The sequence below is a fragment of the Podospora pseudopauciseta genome, chromosome 1, assembly GCF_035222475.1.
Source record: "Podospora pseudopauciseta strain CBS 411.78 chromosome 1, whole genome shotgun sequence".
Classification (NCBI taxonomy): domain Eukaryota; kingdom Fungi; phylum Ascomycota; class Sordariomycetes; order Sordariales; family Podosporaceae; genus Podospora; species Podospora pseudopauciseta.
Window position 1 is genome coordinate 6461828 of NC_085892.1, and position 16927 is coordinate 6478754.

At 51.9% G+C, this 16927-nt stretch overlaps 6 protein-coding genes and 1 non-coding gene across 7 annotated transcripts; all 7 read left to right on the top strand.

Annotated features, from left to right (window-relative positions):
- Nucleotides 1–19: 19 nt before the first annotated feature.
- Nucleotides 20–919, top strand: QC763_117730 (uncharacterized protein; the record flags this gene model as incomplete). The annotated part of the gene is made up of 1 exon (XM_062908363.1): nucleotides 20–919. The coding sequence occupies one exon, from the start codon at nucleotides 20–22 to the stop codon at nucleotides 917–919; it is 900 nt and encodes a 299-aa protein (XP_062771449.1).
- Nucleotides 920–1540: 621 nt separating this feature from the next.
- Nucleotides 1541–2844, top strand: LCL3_1 (putative endonuclease lcl3; the record flags this gene model as incomplete). Its single annotated transcript, XM_062908364.1, has 2 exons — nucleotides 1541–2185; nucleotides 2317–2844. The coding sequence occupies 2 exons, from the start codon at nucleotides 1541–1543 to the stop codon at nucleotides 2566–2568; spliced, it is 897 nt and encodes a 298-aa protein (XP_062771450.1). The 3' UTR covers nucleotides 2569–2844.
- A 54-nt stretch (nucleotides 2845–2898) lies between these two features.
- LCL3_2 (putative endonuclease lcl3) lies at nucleotides 2899–3983 on the top strand. Its single transcript, XM_062908365.1, has 2 exons — nucleotides 2899–3374; nucleotides 3432–3983. The coding sequence occupies exons 1-2, from the start codon at nucleotides 3009–3011 to the stop codon at nucleotides 3897–3899; spliced, it is 834 nt and encodes a 277-aa protein (XP_062771451.1). The 5' UTR covers nucleotides 2899–3008; the 3' UTR covers nucleotides 3900–3983.
- Nucleotides 3984–4814: 831 nt separating this feature from the next.
- QC763_0021170 (uncharacterized protein) lies at nucleotides 4815–6374 on the top strand (the record flags this gene model as incomplete). Its single annotated transcript, XM_062905399.1, has 2 exons — nucleotides 4815–5024; nucleotides 6333–6374. The coding sequence occupies 2 exons, from the start codon at nucleotides 4815–4817 to the stop codon at nucleotides 6372–6374; spliced, it is 252 nt and encodes an 83-aa protein (XP_062771452.1).
- Nucleotides 6375–6662: 288 nt separating this feature from the next.
- QC763_117750 (uncharacterized protein) lies at nucleotides 6663–10379 on the top strand (the record flags this gene model as incomplete). Its single annotated transcript, XM_062908366.1, has 1 exon — nucleotides 6663–10379. One exon carries the CDS (start codon nucleotides 6663–6665, stop codon nucleotides 10377–10379), a length of 3717 nt encoding a protein of 1238 aa, XP_062771453.1.
- A 1044-nt stretch (nucleotides 10380–11423) lies between these two features.
- Nucleotides 11424–11525, top strand: QC763_0021190. The gene has a single exon. It is a non-coding gene; the product is annotated as a tRNA-Ile (tRNA).
- Nucleotides 11526–14406: 2881 nt separating this feature from the next.
- QC763_117755 (uncharacterized protein) lies at nucleotides 14407–15350 on the top strand. Its single transcript, XM_062908367.1, has 2 exons — nucleotides 14407–14525; nucleotides 14581–15350. The coding sequence occupies exons 1-2, from the start codon at nucleotides 14433–14435 to the stop codon at nucleotides 14929–14931; spliced, it is 444 nt and encodes a 147-aa protein (XP_062771454.1). The 5' UTR covers nucleotides 14407–14432; the 3' UTR covers nucleotides 14932–15350.
- The last annotated feature ends 1577 nt before the right edge of the window (nucleotides 15351–16927 follow it).

The window sequence follows — 16927 nt, forward strand, 5'->3', positions numbered from 1 at the left end:
CGCATTTTGTCTGGAGAAAATGGCAGGCATAATCATCCTCGACTTTGACGGCACCATCACGACTGCTGACACGATCAACACCCTGGCTTCATTGCCGACATCTCACCACCCGGGGGAAGTGACGGAGGGGCATGAGAAGCTGTGGGAGGAGATTGTGGAGGGGTATGTGGCTGATCATGCGGAGCACACCAAGAATTATGTGCCCGAGGCCAAAGGGAGGACCACGCTGGGGCAGGAGTTGGAGTATCTTGAGAGTTTGAGGGGGCCGGAGGGGGTGTCGATTGGGAGGGTTAGTCGGGGATCACTTTTTGCAAACCTTAGAGAGGAGGACTTTCGGGTGTTTGGGCAGAGGATCGTGGAGAATGGGCGGGGAGGGGAGGGAGAAGAGGAGAGGGTGGTTTTGAGGAGGGGGTTCAAGGAGTTTGTGGGACGGTGTCGAGAGAATGGCTGGGAGATTGGGGTTGTGAGTGTGAATTGGAGTCGGGATTTTATCATGGGGGTTATAAGTGAGCAGTGCGGCGGGTTGGATGGGGTTAAGGTGGTAGCGAATGGGATTAGATACCCAGAGGGGACGATTGAAGGGCCGAAGGAGCTGGGGAGGGAGGTGATGATGACGGCGGGGGATAAATTGAGGGGGATGGAGTTGTTGTCAAAGGAAGGAGGGGAGAGGAAACGGGTGGTGTATTTTGGGGATTCGACCACGGATTTGGCTTGTTTGGTGGAGGCGGATTTGGGGGTTGTGGTTGCTGATGAGGAGGAGGGGAAGTTGTTGGTTACGTTGAGGAGGATTGGGTATGGGGTGCCGCATGTGGAGGGGGAGTATAGGAGAGAAAAAGATGGGAAGAAACAGGGGATGGTGTGGGCGAGGGACTTCGAGGAGCTCATGAGGAGTGGTGTGATTGAGGGGCTGCGGAGGTGAGGTGGTGATGTTGAAGGTGAAGGTGCCAATAGATAAAATATACGGCCGTGATGAAGATGTGGGAACTGAATGTTGAAAATGTGTCAATGTCTCACACCACAGTTGGTGTTGAAGGCAGCTGGAATGTGAGCCATCCAACTTCCATAATATCTCCCTGCTGCTTCCATGACAAGAAAAACCCTTTCAATGCCTCCACAAAAAGTCCCACAACAACCAAAGAATCTCACCTCGCCATCTCCTTACGGGCTTAATTGTGGGCGTTTGCTCGCTCCTAGCGCCGATAACCGACAAAGGGACCCTATCACTTATCACATCGTCCAACAGTCGGAACAGGCGAAACAACAAGAGCTTCAATGCCTCCCTTGGATTGACACATCGTCCATCCAGAATATTCCACCAAAAGCCACATGTTGATACCTCATACTGCTGCACCTTAATACCTGCCCACGACGCCAGCGCAGAAACAACCTTCAACTAGCCCACCGCCTCAACCAAACTCCCATATCTGGGGCAAATTCAACGGCCACACACACACACACACACACGCCGTCCGTCATCACACCTTCTCACGTTTTTTTTTGGACTTCATGTCACCCCCACGCATCACCACAACAAACGATAATGTGCTTCCACAAACGCATCCTCTTCGCCTGCAGCCACTACGCCTGGCTCACTACGCCCGAAGCGACGATTCCTTGCGAGGTCGAGAGGAGGTTTCTAAGGGGTGGGATGCCCGAGTCTGATAATGATAACGAGCATGAGACTATGAGTGAGACTGGAGGTGGTTTTGACAAGCAAAATCTGCTGCCGGAGGAGGGGTGTAATCAAATGTGGTCTCATGGGTTTCACACCGTCAAGGTTGGGGAGGATTGCAGAAGTTGTGTGTACAAACGAAGGAGGAAGGAGTCGATGATCGGGGAGGTGAAAGAGGTTATCAAGAGCTTGAGGGTGAACTTGGAGAGGATAACGACGGGTGCGGAGCTGGGGCAGGAAATTGGTGATGAGGAGAACAACAGTTTTGACGAGGAAGATGATTGGGGTTTGACTGTGAGAAGTAAAAATTCTGACTCGACGAGGAATTCAGCCGGGACGACGGGGTTGGAGTTGACGTCTTCGCCTGGGGGGTCGAGTGAGACTACAGATACGGGTGATACTTCACTGTCACTAGATGGTGAGAGGGATCATGGGTTGGTGAAAGAGCCTCTGCTGGGAAGTGATGACGGTGATGATGATGATGGTGAGAGTGAGCACGAAAGGATGGAAGAGGTAAGCTTTGTGTTTGACCCCCAGCGGTGCGCCTTGGTGTTTTCTCCTGCTGTCGCTGCTGTTGGGGTGTGAGAGTTGAGAAAGGCTGCGGGTTTTTCTTTCGAGAGGACAGGAGGCTAAATGAACGGCAGGCAATTATGAAGAGAAGGGACCAGATGAGAAAGAGTGAGCTATTTGTTGACGGGATGGAGATTGCGTCGGCAATACCAGGAAATCTGAGGAGAGAGTGGAGAGAGAGGTGGCGCGAGACGGGTAGTTGTGGGTATGAGCATGATTACAATAGGAAGTTGATGACAGGGAGGAGGGAGCCGCTTTTGCCCATGTTGGTTTCTATTCGACGACGGCGGCAGACATTGTTGGAACTGGGTTTTACAGCTCGGTAAGAAGAGAATAAGGCTTTGGGAGGTGGCGCAACATTGATCATGGTGTGCGCGAAGCGGTTTTGCATTGCTGGCGTTCGGTGGAGCGGGTTTTCGTGCTCGAGAAACCTGGATTCCTATATTTCCGATGGTAACTTCTTGGATTTACGGCGTACAAGGGAAAATTTAGCTCAATCCCATGGACAGGGGAAGGTTGGCAAATATCGACATTTTCAATGTCTAATGAAATAATCTTTAAGAAGTGAAGCTATCGCCAAATCCCAAACAGGAAAACAGTAAATAATGTGGCCCGTGCACATCCCGCCAAACCGGCGCTGATCTGCCGCTCCACCTGACAAAGCTCGGCACCCAGCTAAGCTCCATCAACCCCGAGTCCGCTGCAACCTCCAACCCGCCACCACTGTTATAACGCGGGGAAGATCACCAATTTGACCGGACTGACCATGCCATGGAGTCTAGGGTCCTCTTCGGCGCCGTCAGGCGACAAAGACGACATTAAATCAAAACTATCCTCGTGGACCAAACCTATACGCGATCACCTCAGCGAAGGCGGCAACTGGATCGCACCTGTCATCGCCGCTGGCGCGACTGTGGGATTTTGGAGCTTCTACAAGACCTACCTCCGGCGCATCCCCAACAGCGCCCATGTTTCCCCGCGATACTTTCACCGACGGAGCTTGTTTGGCAAGGTAACTAGTGTTGGGGATGGTGATGGATTCCACTTGTATCATACACCAGGTGGGCGTTTGGCTGGCTGGGGCTGGCTGAGGACGGTGCCGAAGCTGAAGAAGGAATTGAAGGGGCAGACGGTACTTACTTCCTTGCAGAACGGGGTCTGAATATTTGGCTCATTCTGTGCGTCACAGATCCCCATCCGCATCGCCGGCGTCGACGCCCCCGAAGGCGGTCACTTTGGCCGAACCGCTCAGCCCTTTGCTGCCGAAGCACAAAAGTTTCTGAACAGCCACATCCTCAACCGCCGAGTCCGCGCCTATGTTTGGAGACGCGACCAATATGACAGAATCGTGGCCACCGTTTATGTCCGACGGCCGCCATTCTTTCAACGAAAAGACGTCTCGATGGAGCTGCTCAAGCAGGGATTCGCAACTACGTACGAGGCCAAGACGGGCGCTGAGTTTGGCGGGTTGTCCAAGGAGATCGAATACAAAGTTGCCGAGGAGGTGGCAAGACAGAAAGGAAAGGGGATGTGGTCCCTGGAGAAGGGAGGCGGGTTTTTCCACCCGAGCAAAAAAGCCCAGGCGATTGAGAGCCCGATGGCATACAAGAGGCGAGTGAAGCTAGCGGAGAAGCAGCAACGCAATTTGGATCCGTGAATATAGCGGAAGGCATGATGGAACGTTTTGATACCCATAGCGAAGATATGTTAGTTCTGTTTCGAATAGAGCTGTTCCGCACAGCGATCACCATGAACCTCTTGCCGTCACTCATCAGAGTGGATTGTGGTTGTTTGATTCTCGCGAAGAAACGGTTGCTACCTCGAACACAACGAAGAGCAAAGCTGGACATGTAGTCAAGAGGTTGTCTTATGCCGGGCTATACTATGCCATCCATGGTTTTATGGCCAGAATCTCATGACAACTGGTAATGTTTGTTTTAGTGCTGTTTATAGCACTGATGCTCCCCGCCCACAAATGGTAGGTTTGTGGTTGTAGTAGAAACGAATCGACAGGACCAGAGCTTGACATTGTTTTGCATAAACCTCCCAATGCGCGTCCGCATCCCGGGTATCAGATCGTGCTTGACAGGCAACGCACGTGTGATCAGCACCGGAGATCTGTCAAGGCGATGATGAGTAGTTCCGGACGACAGAGTACAGATCTGATAGAGCGGTATAGTAATAATGGTATGCTTATATTTCTGAGGTATAGAAACACTTCCCGCTTTCGATTACCAGGTTGACGGCAGAACCACTCCAGTGGTCTACGACAGCTGCTGGGTTGCGGCGGTTGGACTCACCGCCGAAACAACCCAGAAGCTTTCGGAAACACAAGTCGCGCACTAGCTGCCGGCGTGTGCGCAAGAGTTGAGGTGAAGCTTTCCAGATGAGATGACATCGAGCTCTGCAGCACAGTGGATCTTTCAAGATGCAAATCAATACCAACTCATGCCATTTCGAATAAAGGCCATCAAAAAAGACTCCAAAACCACATCGCGATGATGCTCAGTTGTAGCTGAGGGACAAAGAAGTGGTTGGGTCAACCAACCCCTGCCAAGCCGCATGTTGATGCATGTCGGCCAATGAGATCAACGGTGCCATGTGGGAGCATCGAACGAACCCCGGGAACCCCCTGAGTCCGGCAGCGTGGAATGGCTCCAGTCGACAGCAGAGGACAAGCAGCGGTTTCCCCTCACCCATCCCGTTGGAATGTGAAAATCTTCCTTTTGTCTCCCAGGACGAAGAGGGGTTGAACAAACAAAACAAATCGGGGGGTCACCTAGTGAGGACGACAGCGACACTCTTTTTCTCTGCGGCAAACTTCCGGCTTCCATTCGTTCTTTTCTTGTTACATGCAGCCGGTCGGCACCCGAAACTTCAACTGCTCAAGCGACTCCTCACCTCACATTCTTTCGACGTGTTTTTTCTGCGCTCTGTGTTTGCGTTGCCGCTCATTCTGCCCCAATCGAAACCTCACACAGTAAGGGTGCAACCCCTGATCACCACCACAAGACACAAGTCTCTGACAAGAGCACTCGCAACCCAGGACTTTGCAACCCACGGCCCTACCGTTCGTTTATACCTGGCCAAATTGTCGTCACTCTCAATCGCGATCCGCAGTTACCGATAATCGACGACTGCTACGCTCTATTTGAGGTGTTGAAACCACCCAACCCACGGTCCACCTCCGACAATCAGCTCTGAATAGCAACACGTCCCTTCTCAAAGGCAAAAGAGTGTATGACTCGGAGGCTTCTTTTTAGCCAGCGCGTACTTTTGTTGTTGGGCGGACGGACTGACATCTGACATCTGCTATCCGCTGTGGCAGTCCCCCCACCCTTTCTTTGGGCGGTCCGAAATCCAAATCATCGAGTCGGAAAGCGATCAGCAAAAGTCCTAGCAAAACTCTGAGTGTTGGGTTGCTAGAAGATCCGAAGGTTCGTGCATCTCTTCAGGTTTTGCATTTCCCCGCCATCACCATCTTCAAGCACGCCTCCAAGACCCTCAAAACACGGAAGGCGAGGTACCTAGCGTTTTTGCATCAGTGCAGCGTTCAGACCTCTCTCTACCCGGGACCTTCACCTTGACCCTCAGTGACCCTGCAGGAGCAATATCGAGCCGTGCGGGTCCGGTTTCTCAAGAGCGACCTCCGGATATCCACGGGGCTGGCCAGCCTGAGCTTGTTTTTCGCTGGGGAAAAGAGGCGGACAAGTCTCTGGAGACATCTCAAGCTGTGAATGTTATCTCTTGTGAGAACAAGCAGGCTGCTTGCTCACTTGCGATCTCATCCACTCACAAGCTGCACTTATCTTTTCTGGAACCTCTTGGGTACCTGGACCTTGCCTGTTGGGGTCTAGCGGGATTGCGCTGGCCAGTAGCAGCGCAGCAGCTCAGGTACAGCGAAATTTGAATCCTCCACCCGAAGCAAAGCAGCGCAACCTCGTTGGCAACGGTAGGCGGGGACCAAGTTTGGTTCAGAAAACAGGCTGGCGCCCCAACACCTCCCACCCCAAGCTCCCACTCACATCCTTTCGTCGCGACTTTTGACGTCGTCATTTTGGCTTACCCCGTGGCCTTTTTAATTTTCTAGTTTCCGCCCTTTGTCACGCTCATTCCCGCAAGTTACCTTTGACTTATTCTGCGACGATTCCGTTTGCCGCCGATTTCAACCTCCACAATTCCTCTCGCGCTCTCGGCCGGGCCCTCGTGCGACAACCTCATTTAATTTCGACGCGCACCCGATTTCACAACGTCACCGATCGACCCATATACCCGCAACAGCACCTTGATATGGCCCCTCATCCTTGACAGCTTGGACTGCCCACCGATTGACCTCGAGCACATCGCCTGCTCGCCGGTCTCCAAGCACATTCTTACTTTTCTTCCTTAAATAATACTCAAATCACCAAATCGATACGAGATGCGGTTACCATCACGGCGGCACCATGCCGCGCCACGACGAATGACCACGACTTCGGCCTTTTTACTTCTCGCCTTGTCGTCATTGTCGAGCGCCATCACATTCACCCCAGCTCCTGCGGCAAACCTCGACTTCTCCAAACTCGGCCGAGTAGCTCTGGCTGGTGACTTCTCGGGGATTTCGCTCTACGAATTCGAGGGGCAGAATGAGAGGCCATACAGCACCAATGGCAGCGAACAGCTCCTCGCGAGGATGCCCAATGGCGCCTTCGCCCCAGTCGCCAACACCGACGCGACGATCCGAACAATGTGCGCCTTCGAGGTCGGCGGACGTACTGTTGTGATGGTTGGCGGGAATTTCACGAGCATTGGAGCGGTTGACTCCGAGGTTCAGCAGTCGCCTGGCATGGCACTTTTCGACCCAGCGACAGCCGAGATTACGCCCTTACCGGGGCTCTCTGGCCAGGTCAATGCAGTGCTGTGCGATCAGCAAGCAAATATTGTGTATGTCGGTGGAAGCTTTGTGGGTGCGAACTCAACCAATGCGATTGCTTGGCAAGGAGAATCACAAACATGGACGAATCTCCCATTTGCGGGGTTTAATGGACCGGTAGCGTCGATAAGCAAGGCGTCCAACGGAAACATCATCTTCGGCGGCAGTTTCACGGGTCTGGGAAATGCGAGTGCTCCAAGCACGCCAGATGGCCAAGTCATCAACCTGTCGACAGCAAGCATTAGCAGCGGTTCTTCGACTTCTACCCAGGGTTTCAGTGATCCGAGGAATATCATTTGCAAGACTGGCGGAGATGACGGCGCAGGAAGCACCTGGTTGCTCCAGGACGGCACCCCGGGCTTCTGGTCCGCCAAGTTCGGATTCGGATTCCAGCCCACCAAATTACGCCTTTACAACACTCGCCAGGATGGCAGGGGAACACAGACATGGCGGTTCACGGCTCTGCCCATAAACGGGATTATGAACTTCACCTATATCGACCCAGCCACCCAGACAAATAAGAGCTGCACGAGCGAATGCCCACTCAGCAACAACCCGGATCTCAAATTTCAAGATTTCCACTTTGTCAACGTCATTGGCATGAACGAGTTCCGCATCGACATTTCGAGGTTCTACGGCAGCGGTGGGGGTTTGAACGGGATTGAACTGTTCGCGGACGATATCTACTCGTATGCCATCAACGATTTCAACGAGCCAGCATGCGCAGGCGGCGAATTCCCATCGGAAGCGACTATCACTGGACCTTGGACAGCTACGCCTTCTCAACAAAGCACCTCTGAATATCTTACTGCCCGCCTTACTGGACCTATTACTAATACTTCGGCGTCTGTGGTGTTCACTCCGGATATTCGGGAATCCGGCCACTACTCGCTCAACCTTTACACCCCTGGTTGTTTGCAGGACAACACGTGCTCTACCCGTGGCCGTGTCAAGCTTACCGGACAGATGACAGCTGATAGCACCAAGAGTGAGCCAATCGACCTAGATCTCTACCAGACCAACAACTATGACAAGTACGACCAGATTTACTTCGGCGCCGTCGATGCTAGCTCAGGTAGCTTCCGCCCCCGTGTCACCATGACCCCTCTTGCCGGACAGTCCTTGGACGAGATGACGTTTGTCGCACAGCGCATTGGCTTCACCTTGATTAATAGCACAGGTGGTCTGAATGGGCTGTACGAGTACACGCCTGGCAGAGCAGTCAATGCGAGCGATTTCATGAGCTCTGCTTTCAACCGCTTGGGAGCTAGTTTCAGGACCGGCTCCGTCGTTAACGCTCTTGCGACGTCAGGTGACACCACCTATATTGCTGGCAACTTTAGCGCCGGCAATGTTCGAAACATCGTTGCACTGCAGGGCAACGACGCCAACCCCAGACAGCTCGGTGGCACTCTGAATGGCGAGGTCGAGTCGTTGTTTCTTAACGGGACCAACCTCTTTGTGGGTGGCAGTTTTAACGGCACTGTCAGCGGCTCCTCAACTGGGCTAAGCAATGTTGCGGTTTACGATACCTCGAGCCGCACCTGGCGTCCCCTGGGCGCTGGCGTCAACGGAATTGTCCAGCACGTGGTTGGTATGACCATGAACATCACCAGCTCGACACCTGAACTTGTGGTTGCCGTCAATGGAGATTTCGATCAGCTGCGGGCTTTTGGCAACAGTCCGGCTGTTGAGGTGGAGGGGTTTGGCATCTGGGTTCCCTCTCAAGGGAATTGGTTGCAGAACTTGGACCTGCCGGTTGAGTTGATTGAAGGAATAATGTCAGCCTCGATTCTCAATGTTGACAGCGAAACCTCCCTCTATGCCGGCTCGCTTGTCTCCAGGGCTCTTGGCGCCTCGGGAGCCGCGATCCTGGGCGAGGATCTCAGCCGCTTCCCTGTCAAGATCCGTCCTACTCCAACTGCCTCCAGCACCAGTGCTCTGTCGAAGCGAGATGATGCCCTGGCGGATAAGGGTCTGTCGGGCATCGTCACTGGCGTTTTCGACTCTAGCAACAGCAGAAACCTCACCATTCTGGGCGGGCACTTTACTGCTACAGATAGCGACGGTTCCGAAATCCACAATCTCGCCATTATTGATGGCGCTGATGGTGATAAGGTCTCTGGCTTCGGTCAAGAAATCGCCCAGAACTCGACATTTGTCGCCTTGGCTGTGCACGGAGATACTCTATTTGCTGGTGGCAAAGTGAGGGGCAATGTGAACGGTGTCAATGTCAGCGGGCTTGTCACCTACAACCTCGCCAGCAAGTCCTTCAACACCCAACCCCAAGCCTTGTCTGGCGATAATGGCACAGTTTCTGCTATTGCCGTGCGTGGTACCACTGGCGATGTGTACGTCGGAGGATCCTTCAGATCGGCTGGCTCTTTGGGCTGCAACGGTGTCTGCTTCTATAGCACCGCTTCGTCTCAGTGGATTCAGCCTGGTCAGAACATGGCCGGTGCTGTTCACTCGCTGATGTGGATTTCCGACAACATCTTGCTTGCTGGCGGCAACCTCACAGTCAACAACACCGTCTCGACTTTCCTTGCCACCTACAACACCGAAACCCAAACCTGGGACAACTATCCCGGCGCCAGCAACCTTCCTGGCCCAGTCTCTGCCCTCACCAAGGGCAACAATGAGGGCACTCACATCTGGGCTACTGGCATCAATACCAATGGCGCAGTCTACCTGGCCAAGTCGGATGGTACCACCTGGCGCTTCGCCGACGAGTCTCTCGAGGCTGGCACAGATATCCGTGGTCTCCAAATCTTTTCTCTCACCTCTTCTCACGACAACACTGACCTGATCGATTCCAGCGAGGCTCTGATGCTTACTGGTTCTATCGTCCTTCCCGGCTTCGGCACAGCATCCGCCGTCCTTTTCGACGGTCAAGATTTCAGGCCATATGCCCTCACCAGCAACCGCGGCAACACTGCCGGTACCATTTCCCGCATCTTCACTGAGCACAGCAACTTCTTTGACAAGGGCGGTTCACCACTGCCGCTTGTCTTTGTCGTGCTCATCGGCTTGGGCATCTCCCTGGCGTTGATGCTGTTGATTGTTGTGGCTGGCTTGCTTCTTGATAGGCTACGCAAGAAGCGCGAGGGGTATGTTCCTGCTCCAACATCCATGTATGACCGTGGGAGCGGCATTCAAAGGATACCGCCTCATGAGCTGTTGGAGAACTTGAGCAAGGGCCGGTCAGGGGCTCCTCAGGTTTAGAGAAGGTTTAAAAAGAGAGAGATTTTCATGCCGCGCATATCTAGGTCTGGTTTTGATGGCGTTACAGCGTTTACAAAAAGGGGGTCAATGCAAAGGGTCCTGATACCACTGGTTTCTTTTTATTTTCTTTTTGTTTTAAAGACGGGGGTTCAGCATTTGGCGTTTGGAATTTTCGTATTGATGAGCATCACATCATACCAAGGCCGTCTATGAGAGGGGGTACACCATCATAGGAAGGAGGAGAAGGGGGAAGATAATGGTAGGAGGGGGGCAGAGCAAAGTGGGCGTTTATTTCGTTTCTTACCCATCATTTGGCGTTTACGTCCAGATTTCTTTTTGACTTTCGATTCTTTACATCTTACAGCACTTTACCTTCTTTCTCTTGACGAAGCAAATGTCTTGACGATAGCTGTTTGTCGATGGGGAGGGTGGATGAAGTTTAACAACGGCTTTTTTTCTTTCGATTCTTAATGTTTAACCTTGTAACTATACTACCCACATACCCTACCCTCTCTGTACCATTTTCCCGACGCCAGAGAAAGGAGCGAGATGAAAAGGGGAAGTGGGAGAGAGATAGGAGGGACAGGACAAATTTTGAGGGAAAGGGAGCGGAAGAACTTATGTGTTATTATATTATTTGGGGCTTTGTAGATAGCTTTTTTGGGTGTGTGTGGAGGTGAAAGGGGTTAGCTCTGGGAGGAGTAGGAGAGAATAGAAGATGGTGTATCTTACCTGCTTGATGCCTTTGATCAGTGCTTGTGGTCTTGTGTGTGCATTTCAGCATTTACTTGGGATCTCGCCGATGTCTACCATTTGGTCAAGTCTTTGTCGCGCACGCCACCACCTCAACCGACCTACACAGCATCGGTTCCATTGTTTCCACCTTGTGCCATGACTCAAGTGCTAGGCAATTCTGGACAGCTTGTTCTTTTCATTGAAATGTATCACGAAAATGTTTTTTCAGCCCTGAAAGAAGGTTGGTCGCTGACCGAGTCATGAAACACAAAATCACTCACCAAACTCCACATCAACAACACCCACAAAGCCCGATTAGCTCAGCTGGTTAGAGCGTCGTACTAATATTGCTCTCTCAGAGTCAATATCAAGTCTATGCGAAGGTCAACAGTTCAATCCTGTTATTGGGCAATTCCACTCTCTTTTGGTAGTGAATGTGGGGTGGTGTTGGCTTTTTTTGAATGATGATGTTTAGGGGTTCCCTTGATATGTTGGGTAAGGTAGCTGGCAGTTGTGAGAGATACATTGAGGAAGGGGCTTGATGTATACATTGTTAGCTGCTCCAAGAGCTTTGCTCTGTTGTCTTGCTCAGTTGGTTCAGTTTCTAGTGCTGGTCTTTAATCGGGTAATTGTGATGGGGCAAACTGCAGTTCAACAAGGTGGTGAGGATGGGTGAAATATTTCAATACAGTCTTTGACGGCAATAGCTAGGTAAGCTTTTATCGAGAGATAGCTGGCTTTGTTTGCCGAGTTGTGGAGTTGAACTTGGTGGAAGATGCTGGGATTCTCCCATCATGCTCACACAGAACCTGATGTCTTGATTTAAAGCATGGAGCGGTAATTGTATCTTGGGTAGCTCTATACAGGATGGTGGGTTAAAGTGGTAATGTGTGAATGTGGTCATTTGTGAATGTGCTGATGGACACTTGTGTAAATCTGTTGAAGGGAACAGGTTTACCGCCTCTCTTCCCGAGAGCAAATAGACATCATGATACGGGTTGAACTCAGTTTCCATTATCAAAAAAAAAAAAAAAAAAAAAAAGCAGATTCAAGTGGGGAGAGATTCTTCTTTGCAGCTCATATTGCCTCTCGGGTACTTTTACTCTCCTCTGTCGTTGACCTACCATGGCAAAACCTGGTGTTGAGTATCTGGGAGGGGTGGAGTTACTTGGGTTACTCTTCACTCTGCTCTCTCTTTACATGATACATCAGGAAGATACTGTATGTGAAGAGAATCGCTGGCGGGATGTGATACTGTGAGGTGGGCATCTGTCAGTGACCAGGCAACTGGGGCAGAAATGATTGCTCCTACCAGTTCGAAGTCTATCTGGACACTTGGGGAAAGGACTATTGAGACAGAAGAGTTGTCGTGACAAGAAGGCAGGAGCCACTGTAACAGGAGGCAAAAGCCATCATGGAGTGAGGAGAGGTCATTCTGGTCATTTTCTTTATTAGGCGTGGATGAAAATCGCAAAAGGGGTTCTGTTAAAGCTGGTTTCCCACAAAGAGGTCAGTCCAAAGAGGTCCCGCCAAAAGGGGTCGTGTGAAAAGGGGTCCTCCCAAAAAGAGATCTGTTAAGAAGGGGCCCGTTCAACTGAAGTAAGCTATCAATCAATAAGGATCAATCTAGACTGGTTCCAACCAGAAGAGGTCAGGCAAAAAGAGTCAGGCAAAGGGGACTCAGTATAAGCAGGTCTAGACCAACAAAAAAGGTATTGTCGATTGGATGTTTGTCCAGTCGTTGCTACAAGAGGGTCACACCCAATAGGTCCGGTCTTTACTGGTAGATGGAAGTTGAGTGAGGTAATTCTCAAATCAACACCGCCTGTTCACCTTTCATGCTCTGCTTCCAATACAGATACTGCCGACAGATACCTACTCTATTCCCAGGTATCAAGGTGTTTGGTAGTTGGGGTCCTCTGCAAATAGCAGCTGGTATCCAAAAAGATGTTACCTAATCTTTTACCGCCCCCATAGGTAACCATCCTCCACCGTCACCATTTTCCCACCTCAGACAAGACGCAGTAAGCTGTGCAGACACCATCCCACACTAACCCACCCCGTTCAAGCCCTGCGCAAGATTTTCATATCCCAAAAGATACACCCCAAATCCAGGAAAGGCAGGTAGACACAACCTTCGAGCAGGCAAAGAAAACTCCGGATTCGTCCTTGTCACACAACACACACATCATCACCGCGCAATCATCCTCTTCGCCACCACGCCAGCCCTGCCTTGTTTCCGTCTGGATGTCATGATATGCCTCGATGTCTCAAACTAAATCCTAGAGCTAAGCCTCGCATGAGGGATAGAGGCTTTGGTCTTACTCATTCTTTGCTCCTGAATTTGGTGATCTTCCTCCCCACTTCAACACATTACCTACCTTTACTATCTTGGCTGCTTGAGGGTTGGGGCATAATCACTGACGATAATGATGATGACGATGGTGTGGATACGACCCTTTTCCAAGTCCAAGTCTTTGTTCATTGGCCCCAGTTGCTGTTTCCCAGTTTTTCACCTCCCAGTTCCCAGTTCCCCTTTTCCCAGATTCCCAGATTCCGGCAAAACCACCATAAAAAAAAAAAAAAAAAAAAAAAAAAAAAAAAAAAAAAAAGGGAGGGTGTGTGTGTGTGTGTGTGTGTGTGTGTGTGTGTGTGTGCACAGCAGCAGGAAGTAATTTCTCTTACACTCCCCCCTCCCCCTCGAACCGAGTCAGGGGATGTATGATGCTGTAGGGGTTCAGATTTGGAGCTTGCTCAACTCAGAACTAATTTGTCAACCCACACCCACTCTACATTAGATCCAAGACAATAACCGTTATTAGGCCGTTGAGGTTATTATGGTCCTCCTTGCTGGGGTGTGTGAGATGGGGAGGGGGGGCTATGGTATGCAAGCTTGGGAGTAACTGGCATAACGGAAGGATAACCAGGCACAGCAGGCACAGCCTAAAAAGGGGGGGCCGGGGCTGGTGATGGTGGACTGACTCTTGCCGAGCACGAAGGGCTGCATATTCCTGCTGCTGTGCGTGGGTAGGGTGTCTACGGAAGGGGAGTCGGGGGGCCAGGCCAAGACGAAGACGACACAACAGTCGCACGGCAGTTGGTGTTATCGTTGGTTGGACGGGGAGAGTCAGTGAGAAAGGAAAGATGCTTCATGTACTGTGACCTGGTGTGCTACTGGCTGGCTCGTTGGGGGACGACGGGTTGGATGGGCTGGGCAAGGGAACGGTGGGATGTAAGGTCTATCTGGTGTGAAGGGCACCCCGAAAAGAGGCGGGGAAGGGTCATGCCAGCAGGCTGCTTGGTTCAGTGCCTCTGGCCATGCCAGCGAGAGTACGGCCGCTGCGAGCGGGCCGTACTGCTGACGAGGGAGCAGTAAGCTTCCTCCCGACATCCTCCACCATCACCGCCCAGGTATCATCACCATCCTCACGACCGCGGGATACGAAAGAACTGACTTTGGTGTCAGCACACAGTGATAACGAAAGTACACTTGCATGTAGGCAAGACGTGTGACCGGTCGAAAGTCTCAGAGTCGTACGTTTCTCGCCCGCTCCCCGCGCCCGAGCGAGGAGAGGGAGGAATGGTGAGGAGGTCGGATGGCATCCCACCTCCATCGCGACCATTCATCACATCCCATCCCATCTCATCCCCGCCGTCGACAGTTCCACAAAGCAGCATGATCCGGTTCACCGCAAGTTGCTGCTCTGCCCACCCGTCCAGCAAGCCCAGCCATGGTGATGAAATATTAGTAGGCGATGGACCCCGAAAGGCGTGGTTGATTGGTTTCCGGAAGTGTCCCGGCGGCATCTTCCTTTAACCACCTTCCTCTCTCGTCCTGGCGAGGACGCCGACCAGCTAGAATGATGTGGTGGAGAGAGGCTGGCGGTCGATGTCGTGCACGCGAGTAGGTAGCGAGTGAGCTGACTGGCATGTAGTGTATACATGCCATGCTGTATTCCTGCGCGGGACCCGGCGGGCAGGTTTAGCTACGCAAGACAACAACGCAATACTCCTCCACAGTCAGAGAAATGGCTGGCATGTTGAGCTATGCAAAGAGACCCTGAGTGGATAATGATGTGCAAGATCATTGACGAAATCTTTTGGAGCCACTGGTCAGGTCACCCGACAGTTGGAATGCTGTCGTCGTCGGGCGGTCTACAATCACTTGGCCAAGGCGAAAAGGCGAACACAGTTATGATTGTCGCAGTTTATTGTGCTATTGACCCACTTAGCCAGCTTTGCCTTGTCTTTTGAACTGTCGTGGATAGCGCCTTTACCTTGCTGTCAACTCTTCATCGCCAACCAAAGAAGCTCTCGGTATCAAAACGGGAGAAGCCGCTATTCACGAACTTGCCCATGCGGCTCTCAAAAGTCTCGGTAATTTGTGGCTCTTGCCAAGCGGCCGGTGATGCTCATCATTGCTGCCATCTTCCGAGCATCTGGGGGTTGGAAAGAGATGGCCGGGGCGGTCGTGCTGTGAGGCGTTGTTGATCACTTGCCAGAAGGAGGTGTCACGGCCCCTGTCCACACAACTTAGACGATTGCCGCCCGCGACCGCCGCCTGGCGATACGGCAGTCCGGCTGACCTCCTTCACAACTGCCATGTCTCCACCCCCACAGAATGCAAGCATCCCCAACGTCGTTTCGAAATGTACAATTCGCAGCTTATTTTCCGGGAATAAACGCTGAAACAAGAAAATAAAATTGAGGTCCCATTTCATAATGTACGGCTCGAGATATCAAGACTAGGGGCCTGCAGTGGTGGCGTCTGGTCGCCTGCAGGAAGCCCACAACAGGGGCCAAAGTAAACATTGTAGACGACGCCCAGCCAAACAGATGGCTGCTCTCCTGTGTGCGGTTCTTTGCCTGCCGCAAGATCGATTCGTGGAAAAGGTAAGATACCGAGAGATGGTTGAGAGAAAAAGAAACCGTCCAAGCCTCGGACGCCCTGCCGCAGCCTTGACTTTCTTTTTCTGTTTTTCAACTCGGCCCGGTTCGTGACTTTTTCGACAAGAATGTCTCAAAGGAAGCTCTTTCTTTGGTTGAGGTTCAGAAACCAAACATTAGCCCTGCATCCAGTACCGCGGAACACTCCGCGCATCCGGCCCCATGCACAATAAAAGGGGGTGTTATTTTTTTCCCTTTTTGCTTCGCCCAAGGAAATGGGGAAAGCACACAAGTGCGAATAGCGGAGATAAAACACATAATAAAAAGAAAGAAGAGTACGAAACGAAGTTCCATTACGGTGACGCCGGCAGCAATGTAGCGTTGATGGGAAATGAGAGTCTGTTTGGGAACTGAGATGATGTGCGCCAGATCCATCAAGAGCCATCTTGCTGCACGACAGATCTTGACAGATGCGCGGGGCGTGTCGATCACGATGCGACGGCATTTTCTGGCGTCGCACCCAGTGCCGGCTCTTGGCTGCTGGTGGTGGTGGTTGAAAAAGGAAAGGTGACTTTTCTCACCTTCAGGGGGGCCAAAGGGGCGCATCAAATCCCAAGTCCCCGCGATTCGTCCATTTAGGGAAACCCGAAGGTTCTTCCAAGATTCCCCAAATCGATATCTTGGATATCTTGACGTCCTCGACGCGTGCACCGACGTCAAGGCTGGCTTGGCTTTGTTGAACAGATGTCTGTATTGACGTCGAAGGGCCGATTTGGGGCGGCTTGATGCAGGATGGCGTTTTTGGAGGCGTTCGGCAAGAGGTTGGATGAACGGCGACCACTTCAAGATGCCAAGAAGCCCTTGCGAGATCCCGTTTGCGGAGCTAGCCGGAGGTGCCGTCCGTCCAGTTGCCAACGACACTGTTG

What these genes read in the sequence shown, in the direction of transcription:
- LCL3_2 (XM_062908365.1), top strand. Translation starts at nt 3,009, where the DNA reads ATGCCATGGAGTCTAGGGTCCTCTTCGGCGCCGTCAGGCGACAAAGAC. An exon ending in AGGAATTGAAGGGGCAGACG is followed by an intron (nt 3,375 to 3,431) that starts GTACTTACTTCC and finishes TGTGCGTCACAG; the next exon opens with ATCCCCATCCGCATCGCCGG.
- QC763_117755 (XM_062908367.1), top strand. Translation starts at nt 14,433, where the DNA reads ATGCCAGCGAGAGTACGGCCGCTGCGAGCGGGCCGTACTGCTGACGAG. An exon ending in CCTCCACCATCACCGCCCAG is followed by an intron (nt 14,526 to 14,580) that starts GTATCATCACCA and finishes CTTTGGTGTCAG; the next exon opens with CACACAGTGATAACGAAAGT.